The sequence below is a fragment of the Nesoenas mayeri genome, assembly GCF_963082525.1.
Source record: "Nesoenas mayeri genome assembly, chromosome: 8".
Classification (NCBI taxonomy): domain Eukaryota; kingdom Metazoa; phylum Chordata; class Aves; order Columbiformes; family Columbidae; genus Nesoenas; species Nesoenas mayeri.
This window is the reverse complement of record NC_137554.1, coordinates 5,481,608-5,509,377: the sequence shown is the minus strand read 5'-3', so window position 1 is coordinate 5,509,377 and position 27,770 is coordinate 5,481,608. Positions and strand designations below refer to the sequence as shown.

The window sequence follows — 27,770 nt, the reverse complement described above, 5'->3', positions numbered from 1 at the left end:
ACTTCAGCTTGATTTTCAGGGCGTATGAATGTAAAGGACTGAAATCTGGATAACGGGAAACTATTTCCTACAGAGACTATGTCCTTCCACGCTTCAGCTTCTATAAAAGCCTGAGAAGCATTTAAAACTACTATTAATACAGAAATTTCCTGAGAAAAGCTCAGCTAAGGCAAAACTTAGGGAGGGAAAGCTAATAAATAATATTATGGGCAGAAAATTCTCCTTTTGCTGCCCCTTCTGTTGGGAAGATGATACAAAAGTGGTATGAGGACTTTTTTTTTCGTCACATACTCTTATTCTCCTGAATTAAGTAGGAATCATCAAAACTGAAACACATATAGTAATATCTTGTATATAATGATGTAATGTAGGATCTGTAGATATAAAAGACTCTAATGTGGTCAACAATACTAATTATTTACTAAAGCAAATAAGGCCACATGTAGTGTACTGTAAACACCTCCCAGAATTCTCTTTATCAGGAGCCATCACTTGGCCGTGTTGCTCCACACCACCATATTTTATTATTGACTCCTCTGTATCTGTTGGCGTGTTGTTCTCCTGCAAATAACATTTTTTGGCTGATCAATGTCATATATTTAGAGACCTCTCTTCAATGTTATCTTTCTATATGCGCATTTAGGTCATTTAACTAATGTAACTCACCCTTTCATTTATCATATTAACTGATCAAAGCCAAAAAGCTTTGAAATCAGCAAATACGCCTGTTAAAATGTTTTATATCCTAGGCCTAGGTAATAAATTCCGTCATAAATGAATTGTGGCATTTCAGAGCTGCATACAACGTTCTTTAATGCGGTTCCCTCTGCACCCACCAGTTTGTCTGGGTTCACTGCTGCTCCCCAGGCACTTTTGTTTTCAGTAATTAGCCCTTAATCGCATGAGCTCACAGCTTAAAACCCAAAAAGCATCTGAACTGCTCCCCAAATCCTGAGGCATCACAAAAGCCAACTCGCAAAGAGCAAAGCGGGAGCTGCCCAGATGAATCGGCGAGCTGGGATGATTTCTGTACACAGTCTACTTTCAGAATCAGGGTAACTCACAGAAACTCAACATTCTGCTAGAATTCTTTTAAAATCATGACAAATCAGGTCTCGATGGGCTTCGGCTCATTTTAAGGGTTTTAAATCCGCTTTATCTGAACTGTACTCAAGAAGGGTGCGAAACTTCTACGTACTCCATTGATAACGAATAATCACTGTCCACTCCAACTGCAAACCCTTAGCACACAACAGGAAAACTTGGGTGGAGTGGGGAGAGGAACCAGCAATCCGTACATCTGAATCATACGTGTGGCGGTGATCTCTAAATCCAAACGCTTTTGTCATTGTTCTCCTGACCATGATTTCTGACCAGGAAACCCAGAAGCACAGGCTGGACCGGTTATCTATAGCAAAGGGACTCCAAAAAGAAGAAATCGCTGAGTGTCAGGGCGGCTCCCAGCACAAAACCACACGCTGATTCACTCCAGGTTTCTGCTCAGCAAGAAACAGAATTTAATTCCGCTTCCTGGGCGAAAACAAGAGTCCAACCGAAAACTCCTCCAAGTTTTTGGCTAAAGCCCAGCGCAATACATTCCTTTCCAGAAGTGGCAGGTTATAGAAAAGACAGAAAGGCAACTTCTGGTCAGACATTCCATCTGTTTTCCTCTTGCCCTCGCCAAACCTGCCCTGGCAAAAGTTAACTTGGCACTTTTTAGAAGAGAGGGGGTGAGTGTTGCCTTGGCCGCTGCTCCTTATCCCACTAAATTATATTCCGCAATGGAACTCAAAGGATTTTTCACTGAATTCTTTTTAATGAAAGAACAAGCAGACAACTTTCATATCCTGAGCCTCATCAGTGTCGCTGCACGTGCCTAAAGCTGTTCAGATGCCTGGTTTTGGTAGGGCAAATTGGTTGCAAATAAAGCGCATAAAAATATTAATAAAGCAACGTTTTTCAGTCATGGAAGAATGAATATAAATCATGGTGAAGTCCTTTTTTAAAAAGCTGCTGAAGAAGTTCACTCCAAGGGCAGAGCTGAGGTTACTGGGGTGCCGGGCAGTCATCACTTTTCCACTCACAGCGCTCAGGTTTCTGGGAGATGGTTTAACTCCAAGAAATCCAGAAAATATGGGCTCCCATTTCCTTAGCTGTAAAAACCTGCTCATTTTTCCTAGTCTAACAGTAGTTCTTAATCCAGACTGTCTTTAGTCTGCTGAGCAGAACTAATTTGACAGAAAGGATGAGCCTTGGTGAAGGCACTCCAGTGTCATTAAGCATCTTCCATCTGATAAATACTTGACTACAGAGAAAACAGAGAGGGATTAATCCTGGAACAAATGCGTAAGTGAGCAATAGCTGAGCAATATGATATATAATAAACCACAGATTTGCAGGCATTGGAGATGGAAAAGACCTATTAGCTCATCCAGTCCCAGCTTCTGCCAATTCAGAATTGGCCCCTAGGGTGATGCACTGAACTTTAAGGAAAAAAAAGGCTGCCAAGAGCTTTGTCAAGCCTCTTACACTTGCTCCAGAAGAGAGAAATTAAAAACCCCAAACCTAATGAACAGGCTTCAAGATGTGAAGGTCTGACAGTGCCAGGAAAACTTGATTGAATCCCCAGCTCCTTACCAAACTCCGCTGAGGAGCAGAGGGGTGGTTTCCCAAAATCTGGAGTGCTTCCCTACTGTATGCTCGCTGCAGCTAAAACCTGAACAGAACCGAAAATCACACAGGAAAGGCTTTGCCCTCAAGCATGCTATGGGAATTCAGGTTCCTCTGGCAGCTATATAGGGAATATTTATGAAGACCTAAGCTATTTGGAAGTGCCAATTGAAGGCGTGTTCCTTCTAGACTGATGCCTCCAACCTATGTTAATCCAGCCATGAAACAGTCTTTACAGTCTCAGCGAGTGGGTATTTGCCTAGCAGGGTGTCTTAGCCCTCGGCCTCCCCACACCTACACAGATTTGCATCAGAGCTGCTCTCTCCGGTTCACAGGAGGCTGACGGATCTCAAAGGGCCCGCTGCGTCACACCACCTTCGGCACAGTTTGGAAATGAGTTCGCAAGGGAGTGCGTATCACCTGGGTAACATCGGGATCGAGAATCCTGCGTGTCCCGTGGAGAAGGACCTGCCACCAACCACCACCAAGCACCACGCGAGTAACCGCACGTCTTAGGGAACTGCCTAGAAACACAGTAACGTGTGTTTTCATCATGGGAACAGAGTCCTAAAGGAGACCGGGAATGGCTTCAGCGGTAGGGACAAGGGAATAGAGATGGCAAATGGGAAGGGGTGAAGCTGATGGCCAGAGACAGAAGTGACAGCTAAAAAAAACCACATTGGGAGACACTTCTGTAAGTAAAAGGGACCACTCACACGCTGCACTCTCAATTCATTTATCTACAAGCACGGGCTTCGGGCCCAAGTAGCTGAGATGGCTGGAGAAGTTCCTGAGTGTTCCCATCTCCCAACAAAGGCAGCAGGAGCAGATGGGACTCAAAAGCAACATTGAAGGTACGGAAAAACCTGGACACAAATGTGGGATCCAGGTCAGCTTGATGGAAAAGCAGAAAAGTAATCTCAAAAACAGGAAGGCATTTATTTTTCTGAACGATCCAGCTTTTCCAGTTTCATGGGAGCAAGGTTGTTTTTATAATCCTAGCAAGTCAAAAATTGGAGTTTTTTAAAGTTTTCTAGTCTAACATACTCAGAAAGTGAGATTTAAGTTTTGCCGTTGTGCAAACAATCATTACTGTGTCTAACACACCATTCACGTCCCTCCTACAAAGCTTAACCATGGCTGGGGCTTGAGCTGCCATCTAAACACCCGCAGAAAACACAGGATGTTTGAGCATTGGTGATGTATATATGACATTACAGAAATGTACTGGGAGACTGTGTTCCCTCCACTGTGCACAAACCTGGTCAATTTTATCTATAATGCATGTGTCAAGTTTGCAAACACAGGTGAGAGTTTGCCATGCAATATTTAGTAAATGTCTTGTATGATTTTGTATCGTGATACCGGATTTGAAAGAGCTGCCAGAGAAGGGAACGCCACTTTCATTGAATCACAGAACCACCGAATGTCCTGAGTTGGAAGGGACCCACAAGGATCGTAGAGTCCAACTCCTTTCACTGCAGTTTTCTACCCAAGCTCACTACACCACAGCTCAAATCCCACCTACCTTTGCCCCCAGCAAAGCAAGAAGGGCTGTGCTAACGTGTTCCTCAAGGCACTGAAAGCCAAGCACCTTCCGGAAGCAACCGGCATTTTTCCACAGCTTTTTTTACAGTAATAGCTATTTAAATCTTGGTGGGGGTGACTGAGGCATGGAAGAGGTCGTTCCTGCACTCACCGTGGTTCGCATGTCTCACGCAGTCCCCCAGCACGGCGCTGAACCGCCTCTGAGCTCCTGGCTCCGGGAAGCAATAGTAGCTGTGTCGGGCAAAGGGCTGCCACAGGTAAACCGGGAACTCCCTCGGCAGCGGAACGAAGGCTTGAGCGACCTCCTTCTCGCTCGACCCTACACAAAAGAAACCCACATGTCCATTGGAAATCTGCAGATTAGGGTGTCTGGCTCTTTACCTCTGCTACAGAGAGCAGGGGGACACGGCTGAGATGGGCACAACCACCAGAGCAACCTGGTGTCCTCTTGTGTTCAAGGTGGCCAGAAACCACACATTTTTCGTAAAATTTCAAAGAAACGATTTCATTGGATTGTAGCTGATAGGGAAAAGGTTTTTATGGCAAATAAGCAGGCAACTCTGGTCTCTTCCGCATAGAGGCTGTATAGGAGCCCATGGTCTTCCATATAGAAACAAACTGCTTTAAACCATGTAGGAACAGCAGCGGTTTCCCTGTCTCCAGGGTTTCCAACATCCAAAATATGGCCTTAGGAACCGTCCCTTCAAGCCCTTGAATCACAGAATCAAGGGGGCCACCTCCCAACAGTCAAAACTTGAAGTGGTATGAGACAAGACTTTAAAAAGAAAATCCTTGTTTACACGTTGCCCTTATCCCTTTCCTCATGTGGCATCCCATCTTCCAAATCTGACTATGAAACATGAGATCCACGTCCTTATAGCCCAAATTTTCTCCATTTTCATGGAGCGGGGCGGGGGCGGGTAGGACCACAGCGGTTCCCATCCCTGAAACAACAAACTGAGCAGCAGCAACCTTCCTGCCTTCTCTGTGGGACTTATCATCAACTGTGAGTCAACACAGGCAGCTGGCACCTAAAAATGGAAACAAATAAACCAGGAATATCCACAAAGGCCGGGAACAATGGTGGTGCGGTTCCTGCCCGGCTTCTGCACAGCTTCCAGCAGCTTTGTGCCGCGACACTGGGGAAAAAGCAGCCAGCATTTCTCTAAATATGAGCTTATGGCATCTCTTGTGTGCGTCCACCCTGGAGCCGTGTTTGGACATAAAAACCAGGCTGTGTGTATCTTCTGGTACCCCATTTTTGAGTCTGGCCTGAAAGGCTGCGCAGAAGAGGTCTGTGTAAGAACAGAGCAGGGCTTACCAATAGGATCTGGAAAATGTTTATCAGACAGCAAATTGTAATCTTCTTCTGAAGTCAGGACTTTGCCTCCTGCAGGAAGAACATGACATTTTGGGCTGGCTCCTTTCTGGTAGGCCTGGGAAAGCAAGAGAGAGGGAGTCAAACAAAGATTTAAGGAGAGGGAAAACACAAAATACACAACTCATAAAGCTAATACATATGGATATTCCCCAAAGGGAAATTTTTTTTTTGGTCAGACTGAGTTTTTGATATATATCCTGTCAAATGTAAAACACGGTTAAATGTAAAAAACGTATTTTAAAATATCCTCTCAGTTCTTACCAGCCACGGTCAAGAGTCGGGGACAGAAGGGAGAGGAAAAGAACGGGATAATCTTCAAAGCCCTATTTGATTTATCGCCCAGACTCACTGGACTACAGCAGCTGCCAAACGAAAACTTCACTGTAGTCAACCTGAAGTCACCCAAAAATCACTACTTAAAATCCAACTGCGGAAGCAGGAGGACGTATTACAACGACATGCAGATAAGAAGCGTTCTGTGACACGCAAAGGGAGGTTCCAAGTGTTGTTAAAATGTTTTGCTAGTTCTTGCAAACGTAAATGGCCAACACAAAGTGCTTGGTTGTCCCCTCAGCCATCCCCACGGTGTTTCCAGCCAGCTCTGCCAGGCTGGAGCCGCCTCGCCGAGGACAGCGTTTCATCTGGTATTGCTAAAAGAAAGGCAGCAGCAGCAAATTCAGAAGAGCATGAAGAGGAAGAAGTGTTTACCTCTTTGGTCTCAAAGCAATCCACGGTGTAGTCATTTTTGATAACGACATATCTGTCCTTCCACTTCTTCAGCTCCTCAGCAAAATGCAGCACCTCTGCCTCGTACAAGACCGTCCCAGATTCCGCCGGCGGCTGCAAAGACAGTTTTTGAGATCTGAAATGAGTCTGAATTACTGACCATTTTGAAGCTTTTAGGTGTATATTTCCAAAGGACTCCTTGCTATGAGGGCTTTGGAGTCTTCAGATGCAATCTGGAGTCATAAACAGCGCTCTGATTCGGGCAGACACCACATATGCAAACAAATTCTTGTGGCCTGAGGTGAGGAGGCAGCAGAGAAGCTCTGCCTTCCAAAATACTTGCAGATTTCTGAGACAGAGACGTTCTTTTAGTTGGCACGCTGAATGCAAGATGACTTGTAGTTTGTTATCTCCCACTTTCCACTACATAACATCAATGAAAACATTTCACTGATGCAGCAAAGGGTTTTATTATAAAACAGTAAATTATTTCCCATCTCTTTGTATCACTTTTGCACCCGTGCTCTTGTAACCGATATGCATCTTTCTGAAAGACGTGGCTCTTCTATTATCCCACCTTTTAACATTGCTTTGGTCTATTCATTTCAATATATTATTTCCAAAACAGCCAAAAAATATAGATTTCTATCTTCTTAATATTGAAGACTTGTTCGCCGCTTTTTTTCTCTCTTTTTGTCCCTCCTTCTTTAACAAAAAACAGCTCCCCATAGCTCACTTTGCAGCGGGGATTATTGCCATCGTCTTCAGGGAACCCTGTAGTGATAGCTGAAAGGTTTAACTGAGTTTCCTACACAAATTTCTGCCCTGAATGTATGATCTCTGCCCCAGTATTCCGACGAAACCTTGCAATCAGCAGGAAGCAACTCGTTTTTGTCCAAGCATTTGACTCTACCTTGATGAAATGCATGTTTTGTACCTGAAACTCGTGTCACGGTTCTTCTCATGCTACGATGAGACAACCAAACAAGATCAAAACAAAGATGAATTGCCAAAAGTAAACTTTAAATCTGCACCCAAATGCAACTTTTCCACAAAAACCTGCCTGAAAAAAATCGAACATCTGCACTTGCAAATCTATTGGCTACACTTGGGTTGCATATAAGAAAATACACAAGTGAAGTGTCCTAGATGCAAATGTATTCAACTATTTAATATAAGAAGCTGAAGAACACTTATGTACTGTGCTTCTATAGTAGCCAGCGGCTGACACCCTTCCAGTTCATGTTTTTCAAACATCACGGCTTACCAAATGCATTATTTAAATAGCTAATGAGTTAATTATTTGAGGAGCAGGTAGGGCAGCTGGAGGCTGGGAAAGGGCTCAGGTGCCCTCCTACCTTGGTTTTCAGGAAGCGGGACTGGGAATCACGGTGCTGCTCCAGCTCATCCTGCACGTGCTTGCAGAAAGCCACCGCATATTGGCGCCTGTAGTGCGGGCTGAAGTTTTTGATGATGGCCTCTGTCTTCCCTGAAGCAGAAATTAAAAGATTAAATTGTATTTCACACCCACGGGCTCAGAAACTGTCATGCGGAACCGAAGCGGTTGTCACCAGCCACCCAAAATATCGCCCAAGCGTACGATCGGCCACTTTGTCAGGAAAACCTCGGAGATGCATCCAGCTGTTGTGATGAACCGGTTTTAACAATATAGAGAAAACACTGCATTTCAAACACCATCTTTCCTTCTAAGAGTGGGCAGAACAAACCCCAAATCTGTTTCTCTAAGAGACGATGCTATCAGTCGCTCCCTAGGATGTGCTGCCACAGACCCGTGGGTGTTCGAGAGCTGATAAGGTTTTCAAAAAAACATATATATTAGTGATACTGGGTAGTGTGTAGCCATAGTAGCCAATTTTATCACACAATGAGATTTTAAAGCTGACTCAAAGGATGTTTTCTAGGCTTGGGCACTGCAGGCTCTGTTTCAATGTAAATAGATACTCAGTCACGCCGCAATGAACGCTCATCTTGCATTGTCTCGCTGCAATCAAGATCTCAGCAGCAGCAATAACAGCAATAAACACATTGACAGGCTCATTTCTGAGAATCCTAAAGCCATTTCCAAGTAATTAACTCATTAGCCCTATCAAAGAAATAAGAATGCTTGACAGAGAGGGCAGCGAAGCTAAAAGTTAAAGGCATGTGCATGTATGTGACTCAAAGAGTCGGTGGCAATTTGAAAACTAAAACCTGGCCTATGACTTAAATAGCATCTGGGTACTGGAGAGAACTCTTTCTTCCTTGTATTAAGAAGTACCATGACAATGTGGGGTTTTTCTGACCATACACAGAGAAAGATAATTTCACACCGCAAGCAATTTTGATGCTTTCAAAATGTTATTTTGTTCTGCTTGTGGGGGGAAAGAAAAACAAACTAATTTTGCTGTATAAGGAAACAAAAAAGGTAGTTCCCAAACTGTGATTTCTTAAAACCTTTATGCCTTCACTGGGAGTTTTCACGATGTTTCTGTATTTTATACAACAGGCAGTGAGTCTGCAGCAGCTACAATGAAATCAGAGCAAGGTCTCGATGTCTTTGCTGTTTCACATAAGCGTAAACCTTCCAAAATAATCATGCAAAACTTTCGGAATTGCTACCGATTTTACTGCCGTTTGTTTAAACGTCAGGGCAGTTCCCAAAACGTTCACGCCTTCTCTTCATCTTATTTTAAAGATCAAAATAAATAGGGTTAAAGAAAGGAAAAAACGTGGGTAATTACAAGAGTAAGCGCATGAGGTTTTACAGGAGGGATGCTCTGGTGTAAAAGATGCTGTGGCCCAAGATTTACCACCCATGGCTACCTTATTTCCATTTTAAACGCCTAAATCCGTGTGGTTGAGACTGCCACGGGAAAATAGCTCATTTGCTAAGGAATTTGCAGAAACAGACAATGGCAAAAGCTTCTGGAAGGTGCTGATTTCAGGTCCAGCTCCAATTTGCTCCAAATGTGGGATATTACCAAGGATACTAGAGGTAACTTCATCAATTTGGATAGACAGCTGCAGTATTTAATGCCTCCTTAACTGTCGGATAACGAGGTTTACAGCACTGTAGTTATGTGGACGTGCCCGCAAAAGAACAAGCTGCACATCACGGGTGCTCGGCCGCGTGTCGGAGTCATGACACAAAGCTGGAGGGATGTCAGGGGGTTTTTGGGTATTTCGGTTTCCCACAGATTTACTCGTGGGACAGCACCAGGCGATAATCTGCACTCCACTTTTAAGAGACCAGATTTTTCCAGACCTACCGATTATAGGATGCGCTTGTGCTGCTGAAGCAGAAGATCCCTGCCCATCTGAAAGCCTTTTAAAAACCAGACTGCTCAGGCGGAGGGAGAAACTTATTCTCCAAATAAGGATGAAGCTTCCCAAAACCTTCTTTATAGCTTTATTTGCATCTTTTCTCCCTTTCTGGTCCCAGCCAGCAATAGGATGTTGTTGGCCCCAGCGCCGGCTGAGTTTCCTGCTCAGGGTTTTCCCCTATTTTCCATCGGGGCTTTTTCTTTTCCAGCTTGCAGTGGCCTCTTAATCTGTTACAGGGGACTCTGGACCTCACTTGACCGCTGCCTGCATCCTGCAGGAAAAAATTGTAGAGGAAACGGGACAAAGAACAAAATTCTGGTGTTGGGAAAAAAAAAAGCCCCGACAATCGCAGGAAATACCTATGATTTTGGCAAAGCCTTTCAATTATGGCTAAATCGGCTCAGAAGGGGGATTCTTCAGTGTCAACATTGCTTAGATCAGCTTAAAGTGTGATGACCAAAAAGAAAGGAGCTACGCAATTCATAACATATATAAAAGACAAACATGACATCATTGTGATTTCTATGTGCAGGATATATCAGAACCAATTAAAACACAGACTGAGGAGCAAATGTTTTATAGTGTTCAGTCACGAGCAATAGAAACTCTTCCCATGAAATGATAACAAGGGATAACTGGAGATAAAATACTCCAGGGCAGTTGAAAAATGAGTTCCCCCAATTCTTTTCCAAATTTAGTGTGGCTTGCTTAGTCAGAGCTGTTTATATGGAGCAAGGCCAACTTTCCCACTTGGTTGGTCTGGCAACGGCGCAGCTCCAGCCCATGTAAATGTGACCTGAAACCCGATATTTATGCTTGGAGAACACATCATTTGATCATCTCCAGTAAGAGCCTGCAAGCAACCAAAATCACCCACAGGAAAAGACGCCAGCGATGGAAGTGGAAGGATTTCTGACAAATCAACGTGGCGAGGGTCCCTTCCTCCTTTCTTGAGGGTTTAGATCCTGCTCCAGGATAAACTTCGCTAATGTTTCATGATGCATCCACCCTCGCACTTGATCACGAAAGTTTAGCACAAGTTTCGATACATCTTTTAAGACTAAAAATTCAAGTAATTTTGCTGAGAAACAAGAAATACCTGCTGGCTGCCCACTGCAAACTGGCAACCCCCTCAAGCTTGTTTCCTCGTGCTTCTCCACCGCCTTCGACCTTTTTAACTGTGCACAACCCGTGCTGGACGCTTGCACAACTCCAAGTCATCAGACCCACACTCCTCCGCTCTCAACCTCGTGCCAAATGGCCTGGAGAGATGCAGGTCAGGAGAATTCCAAATGAAAGATCAGAAAGACAGTAACTTCTCGGCTGGCACACAAGAGAAGTGTCGCTCACATGAACTGGGCTTCAGCCAGTTGGAAGTCAGGAAGGGAAAGAGGTAACGACTTGCCATAGAAGGTGTTTTTCCACTTCAATATCCATGTTTGGTGGCAAGATGATGAGTCACCATCCCTGGAGCGGTTGAACAGACATGGAGATAGTGCCAGGAGTGGGTTAATGGTTGGACTCAATGACCTCGAGGATCTCTTCCAACCAAAATGATTCTATGATTCCAAGAGTAGCAAGAAGACCCTGATTCTTCCTCCTCATAGCACAACCGCTTAATTCAGAAGCTTTTGAATGGAGTTTTCAAAAATACCACAACCAGTGATATGAACCTCTTTGGAGGTCTGAGGGATTTGTCTTCTTAAACCATTTAAGCCCATTGGAAAATATAATTTGCACCCTGAGAGACATGAACTGTAAAAATAAGTAGATGATTTTCCCTATCAAAGCAAACCCTAAACAAAATAAAACCTAAAAGAAACAATAAGCATTGTGGATGCTGAATGCCAGCACACCCAGCACTTCAAACAAGTGTGAAGCATTGAGACAGAGCAGGAATGAATGACTTTGACCTCGCATTTCTTCCACACGGCCACAAAGCCATCAGAAGTAAATATAAAAAGCTCAGTTGACCATAACCACATGGTGCTTCACCAGCCAGGAGCGCAACCCACAACTGAGGACATGCTTTTAAAAGATAAACTAGAAACTACTGGGTGCCTTAATGGTATTCAGCAAATTCAGTACCGAGCTTTAAAATTACTCCTCTCCATCCATCCATCCATTCATCCACCCACCCAGATGTATAATCTTATTCTCATAACCCATCAGGGCAGCAGCTATACGAGTTAAAATAATTTCAGTGCTCAGCTCCTGTGCCGATACATGCCAAGTCCAAGACAAACACCAGCTTTGATTGAGGTAAATATCTCCAATTGCAGATGCTCTGGAGCCCCGTGAATCGGCAAAGCTCTGAATCGGCAGCTCTGAAACAGGTCGGATGCTCACCATGAACTGAGAGCATCAACCTCTGCTGTGATGCTGTGTGTAAAAGCTGCTCTTCCCCAATTCACCTGTTCATTTTAAACATCATTTTCATTTATTAAATTCATCTGGTAACCAAAAAACCCATAAATTACCAGCAATTCCCTCTTTTTTACAGTCTTCTTTCTCACGCGGTACTTGTGGTACCACCCAGAAACTCTTTAAATCCAAGAGCTCCCAGGCTTTATCCTACCCATATAGGGAGGCAATTCAAAATACTCTTTGTTATTGAAAGCACAGCTCAGTTTAATCTTTATTTATAGAAAGAGTATTTTGATTATTCATGAGTCATGACTTACTACCTGTTATGAAAAAAGGGATGACAGACACAAATCCCATGTTCTGACGTGGCTGAATTGTGTCTCCGCAGCTTTGTTTGCACTTATTTAGTCAAACCAAGAAGACCTCTGGTGGAACCATCTCTCTTCCCCACAGGGACACACTACAAAATACAGTTTGCACTTGATAAAACATTGAAACCAATTATTTACTCTCAGTTTTATGGTGTATTAATGGAGACTATGCTCATTAAAAACTCATAATGCCACAACTACACACACCCAAATTATCCATCTGCAATACAGACACTGAATTGTATGGGTAAAATTCCAGGTAGTCACTCAGAACTGAACACATAGGAGAGAATAACACCCATCATACCTCAGATCATCCTCTTCCTAAACCTCAGCACCCCTTGGGTGCTTAACCCAACTTCTCCAGAGGATAAGTGGGAAAGTCGATTTTTAAGTTCATGTAAACTTGATCCACAGAAAAGGAGGAGCCAAAAATAACAGGCTCCGTTCCAGCCTCGCAGATCTCCCTTTCTACAATTGTACTCGAGTACTTAGCTCTTCCTCAAGTGCTCTGCTAAATAATACATATGAAATTTTATACTGAGCTGCACAATTACCCCACAGATTTCAACAGGTTTATACAACTATCATGTTCTTCTCGGGCAACTTCATGAGCATCTCGTATTTCAGAGTGAGCAGACAGACCTCACACACTCTACAAGAAGGCTCGTTTTCTAAAGAGTAGCTTGTGATTTAACTACGGACCCTGTTATTTTACATTAATTCTGAAAGCTGCCTCATTATTCAAAAATGCAGAGCAAAACACAGAGCACTAATCCTGCTTAAACACAGCGCGTCTCTTGGGTCAGACCCAGAGACTCATTCCAGGATTCCTTTCCCCTTCCCTCCCAGACCGGGATCAAGAAAAACCTTCTTAGGAAAGCAGATGGAGATGCCCTCGTTGCAAGGAAAAGACAAGGGGAGATGGGTACAAGTTACTCCTGGGGAGATTCTGATTGGACACAGGGAATTTTTTCCCAGTGAGAACAATCAGTTGTTGGAAGCATCTTCCCAGGGAAGTGGTGGGTTCCCCAACACTGGACACTTCAAGATTCATCGGGACAGGAGGCTGGGCCAGCTTGTCTAGACTAGGCTTTACCAAGAAAGGTTGGACCAGATGATCCTTGAGGTCCCGTCCAACATGGGATTTTGTGACTTGCCATCTCTCATGCTGGGAGAAACGGATGGACAACCTCTCCGGCCAGAGACGAGTCCTGCACAAGCAGCTCCGCTAGCACTGCAGAAAGGAGAGGCCATGAAACTCAGGAAACCATCCGATCATAGAACAAATCCCAGAATCATTTTGGTTGGAATGACCCTCAAGATCATGGAGTCCAACCATGACCCACCCCTGGCACTGCCCCATGTCCATTACAACTTCATCTCCGTCTGTTCAACCCTCCAGGGATGGTGACTCCACCGCTGCCCTGGGCAGCCTGTTCCAATGTTTAATAACCCTTTCTGGGAGGAAACGTTACCTAATATCCAAGCACTAGGGCTGGGGCAGGGATTGGGGAAAGCAATAGGAAGGATCTGAATTCTAACCTCCAAATGCCTGAGCTGCAGCTGGTGAGATGAGGCTCTCTGGTGTGGAACAGTGGGGCCACCAGCTCCGCAACGCTCCTGTTGCCGAATGGTTATTTAGAGGAGAAATGAGATTTCACAAGTTGCCTTTGCACTTGTGTCAGATTAAAAAAAAAAATAAATCCTAATAATCACAAATTACATAAAGGCCAAAGCTTGTGGTTAGTCAAGCAGAAGCAAGCGCAGCACGAGCCAGGGGTTTGATTAACACCGTGTCAGATAACCTTACCATTAAGGCTGCTGAAATATATCCTTTATTGGTAATGGGGTTAGAAGCAGCAATGCTCTGGCTAGAAACAAATATTCACAGTCAAATTCAACAGGAATAAGGTCTGACAATCCTTTATTTATAAGCTTACTTCACCACACCAGAAGAACCAGGGATTTAAGAAAACAAATGAAGCCAATCTAGTTCTTGAGGGCCACAAGAAGCTAAACTCTGCTCTCTGTTATGTTAATTTGGTGAAGGTCAAGGGTTTTGAGGCTTTTTTTCAAGTCCATGAGCCACTAATGGCGAAACAGACACCAAGAGTGTCTTGAGCAGCTTTCTGCAGCCCGGATCTCAGCATCGCTTTACACATCACAGGAGGTTATACAAGAATATTTCCTTGGGAACATTTAAACACCTTTCCAAAAATGTAAGCTAATGCCGCATCAGCCTTTACATCAGGATGATGTGTCCTCTCCTCCCTCCCTGTGGCACTGCAGTCAGTTATTTCACTGCCCAACCATCCGCAAGGTAAAATAATGAAAACCATTCTCACATCGGAGATACAGGTAACAGAAATAACCATCTTCACAAAACACTAACTGAAGCTCTTTTTGAATATGTGGATATTTATACAGACACACATCCCTGCACAAGATTAATTTTGTGCAACGCTTGGAGCGTGCTCACGTAATCTATTTTTACTCACTTTTTTTTCTTAATTCTTTTGCCAAAATTATGGCATATTAGACAGGTCTATAGGAATACAAAATTACTCAAAGGTGTTTATGACACTGGACATTGGTACGAGTACACATGTCCTTCCACGTGAGGCCTTATTTACGCTGAGCTTACCTTAGGTTAAAGTTCCCTTTATTCCCCTTAGGTTATAACTTGTTTCACCACCAGTAAGTCAACCCATTTTATTCCATTTCTCTTCAACAAACACACAAACCCCACAAAATGGAAAAGGGCTACGTGTGGGTAACAAAAGGACAGTAAAGGTACCATCGGGCACTTGCAGTTTTTCTCACCAAAGTGTAAGATGTCTGATTCTCTCTTGGCTCCCATATGCCTTGCCCTGGTGCTGTGCGGTGGAAGGGTGTCTGGATGCTCTTGCAGTCTCTCAGGCCACCTCCCCTTGTGGTCTTTTGACACGTTGCTTTCTTAGTAAAGGTGTATTTTTAAAATTCAGTCTCCGCTACAGCATCCCAGCTCGTTCTTTCAAGTCAAAACCACAGTGATGTATGTGCTGCGAACTTGCTGAAGCTTGGGGTAAAATAACAGATGTGCATTTCACACAGCAAAGGAGACAGAACTATTTATCCCTATCAGATGTAGTCAACAACACAGGTCTTCATATGGACAAACACACAACTCTTTGTGAAAAGCAAAAATCAATTGAATGCTCTTTTTTCCCTTTTTAAAAAGGACAAACAAACTAATATACATATATAATTAAGCTTCTAATGAAACTTTATATTACAGGAAGAGGAATATGTAAAATGCAGTTCACATCCCAAGGAATTTTTTTATCCCATCTCTCACTTGGAAAACAAAAATGGGAAAATATTTCATTTGTAGTGCATTTTTAGTCATTTGCTTCAGGTTCTCATTAATTTCATGCTATAATACTGCAAGATGAATGCAAGGAACTTTAATGGTTGTCCCTGCAAAACATGATTAGGAAGAGGATGGGAGGACTCATCTTATAAAACCTAGAAATTGGAGTGAAGCGTCATTTCACAATCCCCATCATGTATCACCTATTTTATTGTTTCAAAGCGTGGCCACACAACGGGATCATGATGCCACCGGGATTGTATTGGCCAGCCTGTGTTTGCCCTGGTTAAACCACAATTATTCACTATGACTTTGTGCAAGCTGGTTTTTGCACATGTATTAAACACGCTGAAGAAATATTTCCATGATATCATCCATCCATATGTGCACCCAGCAGCACCCAGAACAGCAGCCGGTGCGGAGTAGTGGTTTTAAGCTGGGAAAATGAAGCGCTAGATGAATGTTTCTTAGTTCTAAATGATTTTTCCTAATGTGTGGTTAACCTTTCTATGCCTTAGCTAAGCCAAACTACACAAATTCTCCCTGCTGATAGTCTGTTCTCATGTTCAGAAAAATTAGATAATATCCTTAAACATGTTTGCTAGATCTTTAGAAATAAACGGACTTGAAAAAATCATTGCATTGACGCTTTGCAAGAAATACTTCCAAGCATTAAAAGGTCTATAGTCAAGCAAATAAAAGTCTCGTCTTTTACAAACGAACACTTTTCTGCTTCTCTGTGGATGATGATAAACCACATCATTCACTGAATTTTTAATTCTGCAGAAGAGACAGGAGGAAGCGTTCGCACCTCATCCTGTGGGGAGGAAGGTGCAAGCTGCAAAAAAGCATCAATTAAAGTTAAGAGCCTAGAATAAAAAGCGTATAATTATTACACGAATCTGCTCACCAAACCTCGTGTAAAACAGGCTGGTTTTCCACGAATATACAGATGGGGAAGGGAAACTAAAGCTGTGCAATGCAACAGAAAGGCTTGATAATACAAGAAACACCATAAACACTTCTTACCCTGTCTGGTTTGATACAAGGGGAGCAAGACTCACCGATGCTCAGCTGAAAATAGAGACTTCAACCAAGTCTCCTCTCACCCTCCAAAACCCTAGTATGAATAAGTAGGTCTGATTTTCTCACTCACACTTTACTCAGACTCTACTATAGTGGCTGCTACTGCCCCAGCGTCCTGGTTTGGGATAGGATGTGGTCTCTTGCTCTCTTCCAGTTGTGAAACGGGTCTTCCCTTCCCTCACGAAACCAACGCAACCGCTCCAAAAGCCCCTGCTAAATTTAACCTAGAGACAACCCATGGGCAGAAGCAGAGAAAATGAGGAAAAAAGGACGTGAAAAGAAAGCACAGGAGAAGAAGCAAACAGGAGATGGCTGTCTGGGGCTTCCCAACATGGGAGACCTGCCAGTGGCCTCCTTTTCCTTCTTTTCTCCCACTCAAATTTGAGCAAGGCCATAACTAAGATACCAGTATTTCCAATGCACTGTTAAAGAAGGAAAAAAGTGACCCAAACTTTTTTTTTGGCAAAGCTAGAAGGCTTTAATTCATCATTCCTTACTTGGCAGAGTTTATGCCTTCCTGAATTAAAGCTGGGACCTGACTAATAAAAATATACCTTCTGCTAGCAAATTTGGAATTAATTCCATAAATTTTACCCTGAAAAGAGATGAAGTAAAAGCAAAAGAACTCCCAATTTCCTTCAATTGGAGCAGTATCAAAGATGAAGCGTTGCCTTTGCATTCAGCAGGTCTGCTCTTCCTACAACCAGCCAGTGCCAGCGATCCAGATGAGCAGCAGCAGAAGAAATACTCCCTGGTCACAAGGACATGGGTCAGGGGAATTTAAGGAAAAAGAAAGAAAGAAAAAGAACTATGTTTAGAAATAATTTGATGTGAATGTAGCAGAGGACACATACAAAGCAAGACCTTTATCTCATAGTCACTCATGTGCAAAATGCTGGGGTTTAAGGTCTAATTACTCTCCGCAGGTGGAGTCCCCAAGGCGTCTTGTGTCCTCCATGGAGCCGGTTTCACTAAAGCCACTTAAACACAGTGGAATGGAGCTCCAAGAGCTTACAGACCAGCCACTTGACAGTCGGCCAAGTGTTGTACATCATTCTTCTTCCGCCTGGATGAGTTTCAGCTCCTCAAGCGCTCATGAAAGCACCACCGAGAAGACAATAGGGTTAGCGCTGGTGTTTGTTTTTTCCATTTCTCAGAAGGCTTCCCGGGAAGAAGCGCCAGTCGGCTATTGTCTCTCTCACTAAATGTGTGTTTGAGTCTCCTCGGCCACTCAGTTCTTCCGCTTCAATGTTTTAATGCTCCTTCCTTTTTGAAAAAAAAAAATATATATAAGTTGCCTCATTTCCTCTCCATTTATCTTTCACGTTCAGAAAAGCTTGTGACAACACAACGCAACTTGAAAGGAAAAAACCAAATCAAAACCACCTTCTTCCAGCGCCGTGTTTGTATAGTTGGACCGTGTGAGCTTCTGGGCTCAGCAAAACAGACAGGCAGGTTATTGTTAAGAAGAGGAAATTTGTTCTTGATAATTTATTTGGAAATGGTTTGGTGGGAGCTCTCCTGCTGGGTCACAGCACCTCTGTGTACGGACAAGCCAAAAGTACTTGCCCATACGCCACGACTTGTGGTCACGTGTAAGTGGAACACATCAGAGGCTTGGTTTCTTTGTCTGTCACAATCTTTGGTGGCAATACCTCAATCAGTGCATTTAACCATCTGCTTTTAGCGCTCTTGCCTTCGTACAATCAATCACATAGCTCTGTTTTTATAAGTCTCGTTCTTCCATCATAGGTCTCCATAACGTTTTGTCCATCAGTCCAGTCTGAGCTCCAATCAACGCAGATGCTGATACTTCCTCTCTTTTTGGAGAAGAACATGGTCCTCTCTTTTGCTTGTCCATTTCAAAACTTCAATTCTTCATCTTGCTGCGTTCTGTAAAATGTTTTATTTTGGGGACCGAGAAAAAACAAACAGCCCTAGGAACGCAAGACGCAAGAGCTGATAAGAATAAAAGAAAATAACTTCCTGTGATGAGCGTTTTGTCTGGCAAATTTATGTATATCAGATTACATTTTCATTTTCTGAATGCAGATGTAAGTGTTAGTAATGCTATTTTAGACAGACTGCACGTGAAGCACGCTGTTACAATTCACTTCAGTGGGGAAGCAGCCAAGCAGCAATCTCATTTACAGACTCACAAGTCTGGAGAAGGATGCTCAAGCAAAAGTGTCACCAAGTGTGTACATTAGCGCAGGTCTTCATAAGAAAGAGCAGATTTTGGAGAACAACAAACAACTACGATTATGCGGTGTTGCTTTGGAATTATACAACGTGTTTTCCTTTGTGTCTTTCCCCAAACTCCTCGGTTAAGTGATTGCAGAAGATAAAGGAAAGACTGTGAAACGGTTCCGGTTTTGCTTCAGCCTCGGCAGGTCTGCTCTGCAAAAATTTGCCATGTGAGCATCCAGTATTCACAAAGTGTCTCTAACAGAGTAATGCTCATCCTGAATCGCAGCCAAATCCCAACTCCTCCACAGGCTGCCTGCATTTACAGACTCCAACTGAATTTCAAGCCCTGTTTGCATTCTTCGATGGTGGCTTCAAGTCAGCCTGGGTGTTTCTGAGACACAAATGCAGGGAAAGCTGCATAAATCCATTTTCTATCTTCATCTGGGCCAACAGGATTCACCAACCTGATGAAGTGCAGGATGAGCACTGAATTTCTATGAAATATTTCCCCACCTAACAGCATTTGGTGTGGTTTCAAAACACCCTCAAGAGCTCTTTCATCAGCAACATGAATCTCCTTGGAGAGACTTTTCTATCCCTTACATTATTCCTAGAGACCTCTACTGCACAGTGCAACCATCTCTTCCGATGAGATGCTACTCAGGCTACTCATGCAGTAGCAAAAAGTCTTTGTACCCTGGGACATAAATTCTTTGCTATTTACCCTTTGAAGCATCGCTGAGCAATTATTTCACCAACATTTTCACCATAAGCTTTGCATAAAACCAGCAGCTTCATCCAAACAGGAGGGCTCTTCGTTAACTGCAAAGCAGCTCAGTGAAAAGGATAATAGAATTAGAACAGGCCAGGAATTTTGGAAAATTGTATTCGCAAAAACCGCCAATATGATTCGTGGATTCTTTATCATTTCCAATGCAAAATCAGGGAGACAAGGAGAAACAGCGTTGAAAAAGCGCATCTTATGGCCTCCGCTTTGCACCGAGCTTGAATAGCAAAGACGCACCAAACCTTCAAAAACGAGCCAGTTGGGTTGAACCGTCTGGCTCCAAAAGTTTGGGTTTAAATTGAGCCAGGACTTTTTCTTTGCATGTCTCAGAAATCCAGAGGTCAGGACAACAAAACATGGGCCTCGGGTTCAACATACTGGTTTCCAATTTTGCTTGCATGCTTGCCCCCCTGAGAACATGTGCCACAGCTAATGGCCACAAAAAATATATATTCTAGGAGATTATGCTCTCTTTTCAATCAGTAACAAGGTCAGATCTTTGTGTTGCAATTACTTCACTTTTAGAAGTAGCTCCGAAACTAAGAGGACAGTATACAGGGTTGAAGATTAAAAGGCATTTTTATACAATGGGTTTTGCTGCCACCGTTGTGAGGCATCTTCTCGTGTTTCCAGGACTGCTGGGTACCAACCACGAGTCTCTGAAGCCACACTGAAAGTCTAAACACCAGCTGAAGTCCTTAACATTACAATTTTTGCTTGGATGTATGGAAAATATCTGCTTAATGTGCTTCAGAAGAGCCTTCTGTGGGAAAAAAATGGAAGCGTCAGATCTTATCTCATTCAAGAACGACTAGTACAGAGCAACGCAAAGCAAGTTGGAGGAGATAACGCAGCCCTGGCTTCGAGATTGAGCAGATATCCTAACACGCTTTATAAACTCTTCATTTCCTAGGGTTTCTCCAATTTGTAAAATGCTGCCTCTCAAAATCAAAAGAAAACATAGAATTATAGTACCTAGAGAAACACATAAGAAACAAAAGGAGAACTGTTCTACTGGCCAGCAAACGCTTTTTCTTTCAAGTTATTTAAATAAAAAAATAAGTCTTTCAAATGCATTAGAACTACCTTTTTTGCAAAACTGCGCTGGAAAACTCATTTTTTAAACATACACTCTCCTTTGCATGTCTACTGTATATAAAAGGCATTTCTTCTGCTTAACATATTATTCAGGCTGGAATAATTACACATCAGAGAGATGCCTAATTAGCTAATCTTTAAACTTTCCAGATCTAAAAAAAGATCCCAAGGCATGTTTTATGTATATAGAATGATGTCAGCTGACAAATACGTGGCACAGTCCGTATTATTGTATAACCGTATAACCAAGAGCCACATGAATCAATGTTTTGGGCTTGTCTTTGCATTAATCGAGACGACAGGACTTCTGAAGGAAAGCAAGAGTGTGTTCTGTAATCCTGAGAATCCACTATGAAGATAAAAGAAAATTAGCCACACAATACAGGAAAATACAGAATATAAGCAATGCTGCATTTTATCAGCAGCGTGCACTTTCTTGGAAGACTTCGTAAGGTTTTAAAAATCAAACAGCTGCTGCGAGAAGCAACAATGAATAGAAATACTTGGATTTACGACTAAAACTAACAGGGGACAGAATTGACAAAGAAATATTTGCAGTTACCACAAACATATTGTTTTAGACTTACATCAGACAAAAGCTATTTCGACAGGAAAACCTGTATTAGCCAACAGCTGGAAAACTCATAGCCTGATTCTGGAAGGAAAGGGGACTTATTAGTTTTTACAGATGTCTCCATTCCCACCATCCAAAAGGAGCTAAAGCTACAAACAGAGAGACGGGCCCCATCTGCCACACGGCTTTCCCATCCTCCCCAGGCTGCGCACGCTCACGTCTCTGGCATCGATTCAGCCTACACATCTATACATTACGCTCACAGAAACTCAACCTGACATTCTGTACAGCGTCCTCAAATTCGGCTTTAGATTCATTTTTGGTTCAGCGTCCCAAGAGCAGAACTCTAGACGCCTCTGCTATCAAAGCGGCTGGATTTTCTTTTTAAAAAATTGCTCTTTTGCAGACAATAATAATAAAAACCCAGGCACAAAAATAACACCTGCCAGCGCCAAGCGTGACGGGGAGAGCACAGCGACTCGGCAGTTGACCACACTTCCTGCTGCCTAAATATTTAAGGCACGCGAAGGAAAAACCACGTAGCAAGATGAGTAACTAACCAACCACAAGCTCTTGCTCAAAATGACCACATAGTACTTGATGCTCATTGGGTTTGTGTGTCTGTTTATGTTGGTAACTCCCTAGTATCGCAGTGTGGTATCGGTTTGAGACATCCCCATTCTGGTGTGACGTGCTGAGCAGCTCTGTGTTTTTTCCACGCATCAGCAGGGAAGTCGGTGATAACTTCAGATGGGGCCATCCTTCTTCACTTCAGACACAACTTCTTCCTACAACAAATCCCAGTGCTGCTTCAGTTTAGGATTTATCGCCACTACTTGGCCACAGCTCACAAGGAATCATCACAAACACATCAAGCCCCAAATGCTCCATCTCCAAAGTCTTCGACAGAAGCGTCTTTTATCACAGATTTCGGGTGGGACATTTTTGAAAGCTGCTTCCTGCTGGGCCCTCCTGCTCTCAGCTAAAAAACAGTTGAAACGCAAGAGCAGGAGGAAGGGATTGAAGCTCTGGTGAAGAACAGTGAAATACATATAACAATACAGGGACCTTCATTCTACAGCTTCTGAGGGAACCCTGTAACAAGGACAATCGAATTCGTAAGGAACTGCTGTGCTAACAAAACACCCACGGTCCCTCCGGTGGCACAGCAATCACGTACCGTGACACCAAGCAAGGACACTGCAGCCATTCCCTAAGCAAAGCACCCACCACTTAATTAAAATATCTCAAAAGGAATGAGAGAAACAGGAGATGAACCCTAACACTGGGCCCAAAAAATGCAGCATGGCCAATATAGCAGACTGGTGAAGTATCACACATCTAGAAGTACGGTTAAATTAGGATTCAAGTTTTCCAGTTGCCTTGATTTTGATGTCCAAAGAGAGAGGGGCTCAAATCCTGCGTCAGTCCACATGGACGCTGACATTCTTTCCCCTTGCTTGGGCCTGTTTTTGATAAAAGGCTGATGAAAGCGTTATTAACATCATTTTCTACTTAGCACATGATTTGTTTCTACAGTTCAAAAAGTTTTTGAACATCCTAGAGATCAGTTTCTTCTATTGAATGCATTGTGATGGCTGAATTGAGACTTTGGCATGGGCTTCAAACACCTTACAGATGTAGGTCGGACTTCAATGAGGGTCTTCTCTGTGGGCCACCAGAGGGGTAAAGGAAATTCCAGCCGATTCCCTGTTTCCTGGCCATAGCTGGAAAGCCCACTGCAAATTATCAAGCTTGGTAAAAACACTAACAAAGAACTAAACAACTATGACTACATTTTAAAAGCACATGGAAAACAAGAACTTACGTCTCCTCTATATCTTTAATTCAGATAATCCCTTTTCTTTAAAATCACATTGAAAAGTTCCATCTCCTAAGTACGGTACGTGCCCCATTTATTGTGGAGCTCTGAAAGTTAGTGGTGTGGTGAGCTGGAAACAGCAGGGACTTGATTTATATTTAAGGTAGGTAAATGCCACATTGAAGAACTAGATCCTGTTTCTGTGCCTGCTACAGTATGGGTAAAACATATGTCACATACAGTAGAAGCTCCCAGGTGGCTCCTGCCATCTCCTTTTTCCGATTTGCAGAAGTGCTGAGCACCCGCGGTCACAACAGAGCCCAGCTGGAAATCTGGGGAGAGCATTAAAAGGGCTGATTCCCTGAAAAATTGAGCACTATGTTTGTCAAGCCCCAGATTCATAGCCATAGCTCCTCATATATGAAATAAAACACCACCACGTAGCACAGCATCTCAGCAGGAAGATCAGCTGATTGATGTCTGCACTGCGCTTTGTAGCTTGGCAGGTGTACAGGAAATCTCAAAAGGGAAAAAAAAACCAACAAAAAACCAAACCCAAACAACAAATCTGGGGTTTCCTACCGAATGAAGCCAACAGAAAAATACACCAGAATTTGCCTTTGCATCCTGGTCTCCCTCGAGCATCAGCGGTGAGCTCAGGGCTTCAGACCCCTGGACCTTTTCAGCTCAAAGCTTATGGTTGGAAGTTGTGTTGGCTTTGTGGCATCGCCTTCATCTCCAGGGGTGAAGAGCTGCTGGTAGCTGTGGGTTTCGCAGTTATTTGCTACACTGCACAGAGGGCAAACGTGGCAACAACAGGGTTTAGTTCAGCAGGAAAGTCCCAGCAGTGGTTAGAAACCCCCCCCACTCACCTCGGGTTTCCCTTATTCCAGCTCCACATCCCCCAGCCCCTTCCCTCCTCTTGCAGGATATACCTGAGCTGTTCAACAGAACATCCAGAGAAAGGAAAAACACGTTTTCTTTAGATTAATTCTCACAAAAAAAAACCAACAAACCAACTCATCCATTTTAGCCGCAGTTTTCTCAAAAATGCAATCTGAGGCAGGCACGCAGCATGGAAACTTCGGTCTGAGCAGCTGAAGACTGGGAAAGCCTCATTTGCAACTGAAAACAGTGGAAAGTGTCTGGCAGACTAAATTGCAGACAATGATATTACTTACAGAATATCCCAAGAGCAAATAAGGCTTTTTTTTTTTCCTTTTGCACAGACTCTGCCATTAAATCTTTGCCTGGGGACGATGAAAGCTTGTTTTTCCTTCTGTGCGACCGCTACAATATGTGGAATATCGAGTGAAAGTATGCAAGGATCCTCTGTATCACATTCGATAAAAGCAGGCTGGTCTTAAGACAACGTTCATTTGAGATACTTAACATCCCCAATGCTGCTTCAGGAATCGGGTCACAAACGCAGCGACCAAGCTCAGCAGAGAATAGCAGCACAAATAGCAACCGTGGTTTCATGCAGAGGACAAAAATACCACGTAAAGCTTTAAAAATCGCTTCTTAAGGTAAGAGATGAGCTGGGCTGAAGAAGAGCACGAGCTAAAAAGGTGAGTGAGCTTGATGCTGAGTTCCAGGAGGGTGGTGGCATCTTTTGTAAATTTGAAGCAACGATGCCCGTACGTCTCTGAAAAAAGGAAAAGCTCCTTGCCAGGCTGCAGATGCAGATGCAGTGCACAAGGGCAATTTTTTTAAGCTGGGATCCCAACTAAAAACCAGTAGTAAATCCAGGAAGACATTACTCCAGCAAGTGATCCACCACAGGCAACAAGCAGGGGGCTTTTTAGAAATTGTATGTGCAGACAGAGCTGGTTTGTGAACTCAGCAAAATCTGCAGCTACCTTGACCTGGGGAACATAAACCTTTGTGGGAAACCCCAGATGTTTTTATAATAGAAAGAAGCTGTAGGCATTTTTTTCCTAAGGTTGGCTGGGCAAGTATTTAGCGACGAGGAGCTGGTCCCCAGCACGTACCCCAGGTGTTAACCCAGCGGGGTTGGGACGGCGGCAGAGGCCTGGCCGTGCTCTGGGGACGGACACAAGCGGCTCCTCCTGGTCCTGGCACTCCCCGGCCCCACTTTCTAGACATTTGGCTCTGCCTTTGTGTGCTCTGCCTGCTTAAACAGTAAACAACCACAAACAAGGATCGCCTTACGTTGTTTGTGTAATACCACCAACCTCTTTGTGAGGACCAGCACGTCCCTCGCACAAGAACTTATGTGCAATTCAGGCGTAGACGAGCTTTTCTGCAAGTTGCCTGTTGCAATGAGTGAGAGCCGCAGTCCAAACGTGCATCACCCTGCGAAGCACAATATGGAATGAACCTGGAAAAAACAGTGGCATTTTTGGGGAGCTGTGAACTGTCTTACACCATTAGGAGGCTGAGGGGAGACCTTCTGATCTCTGAACTGCCTGAAAGGAGCTTGGAGCCAGGGGGGGTCGGGCTCTGCTCCCCAGGAACAAGCGCCAGGAGCAGAGGAAACGGCCTCAAGTTGCACCAGGAGAGGTTGAGGTTGGATGTGGGGAACAATTTCTTCCCCCAAGGGCTGTTGGGCATTGAACAGGCTGCCCAGGGCAGTGCTGGAGTCACCAGCCCTGGAGGGTTGGACAGACGGAGATGAGGTTCTCAGGACATGGGGCAGTGCCAGGGTGGGTTATGGTTGGACTCCAGGATCTTGAGGGTCTCTTCCAAACAAAATGATTCTATGATTACCAACAATCTCCTTACAAGTCCACTATCATTTTTGCTGGTGTTGTCAGTGGAGAGCCCAGAAACAGTCTGGGCACTGACACGCGATGCCACCTGGACAGACACCATAACAAGAAGGCACCACATTCACCATTTAATCCACAATACGTAGAAAAAAAAGCAACCCAAGGACCAGCTGACTTGCTCACTTTGCATGAATCCCAAAAGCAGCGGACCCGCCACACAAGCAGCAGAAAACTATCTGACAGACGCTCGGCTGATTTGGCACCAAATGCATCATCCGCAATGCAAGCCTCCATAGCATCTGCACACTCCTCAGGGACCAGGCTGCTCAGGGTAAGGCAGAAGAACAGGCTTCAAATCAAGACCACCACAAACAACATCAAAAAGTTATTTTTAATAAGTATTTTTGGATCAGAAAATGTATTTAGAAAAAATAAATCACCTGCTCTATTCCTCATTAGGCTTATTTCCTAGAAGAATCTCAACCGTACAAAAATCACAGAATCACAGAGTGTTAGGGACTGGAAGGAACCTCAAAACATCATCTAGCCCAATAATCTACATACTTCTGATAACTATATTGCTTTTAACTTTTTAATCATCTAACCAGAAGAACCCAAGAGTCTGACTCACTTTTGTTTTCTACTTCCTGATGTTGGTAGCTAAGAGAACTACCTTGTTTTAAAAAAATAGATGCAATAACTAAATAATAACTTCAGTAGTGCTACAATGGCCTAATAAGTAGGCTTAAAGCTTTAACACTATCCAAAGTGTCCGAGCAACTGTTCGTGGTTCAGGTATTAACTAACATCTTATCACAGAAGCATGAGATTAAAGGCTTATGATTTCAAAGATTAGCACTTAATTAAATACCTGGAGAAACTAATTCACAGAAACCTTTGGTTATGCATATCAAGTTAAGCATTAGTATAGAATCAGCATCAAACTTTTTAAAAAATATGTAACGTTAATTAAAAAATAGAGGATAAAGTTTTCAGAAAAGCCAAACAGGCCAAGCCTTTCTTCACACAAGTCTGAGGCATTTCCACAAGCTTTAATCTTGCTTTTATGGGAGGGTTGGCCTCGTTTTGTCACTGTCTTTTAACTGCAAAAGCAACTAAAATGCTTGCACACATGTTCAAAAACTGGAAGCCACTTGTAATTGTTCTTTAAGTGTGAAGAGAACAGTTATGTTTACTATATGCAAAGGGAAAAGCTGTAGGAGGAAAGGCTGCTGTACTTTAAAAGTAGCCAGGACCGCATTGCTTACGAATATTGTCCTTCCCGATCCAGACACCGGCTTTTCAGCTGCTGCTGCCCAAAGGCATTGACAACGAAGCTGTTCTCATCATCTCCAAGCTTTTTTTTCCTGCCCTTAGTATCAATAACATTTTTATCAGATGCAAAGACTGTCTTCTAATTTGTGACCAAGCTGTGCTAATTAAAGAACCTCCAATCTTCAAGGTTTTTGGAAAATAGCAAGTACAAAAGAGCAGCTGAATCCACGCTTACAATTACAGGTTTTGGGGCAAACGTGAGCTTATTTCTCCGTTCTTCTGTTGAGACGAAGCTCCCTCCATTGATGCCCTTGCTTAATTCAACATCGTACGTTGTGTTTTCTACACAGCCAGCAGAAAAAGATTTTAAAAGCCACACACCTTCCCCTACCACCCAGCGATTTCCTTTCACTTATACTACCCATAAAAACCCTTATTTCCCAGAAAAAAACCCACCATTC

The 27,770-nt window shown here is 43.4% G+C and overlaps 1 protein-coding gene across 1 annotated transcript in view; it reads right to left on the bottom strand.

Annotated features, from left to right (window-relative positions):
• NIBAN1 (niban apoptosis regulator 1) overlaps positions 1 to 27,770 on the bottom strand; it is a gene marked incomplete at both ends in the record, with an annotated part of 57,758 nt that overhangs the window by 24,198 nt on the left and 5,790 nt on the right. The window contains 4 exons of the mRNA XM_080348928.1: positions 4,370 to 4,537; positions 5,540 to 5,654; positions 6,308 to 6,439; positions 7,684 to 7,814. Of these exons, the coding sequence (XP_080205054.1) occupies positions 4,370 to 4,537; positions 5,540 to 5,654; positions 6,308 to 6,439; positions 7,684 to 7,814 (546 nt within the window). The remainder of the gene's footprint in view (positions 1 to 4,369; positions 4,538 to 5,539; positions 5,655 to 6,307; positions 6,440 to 7,683; positions 7,815 to 27,770) is intronic.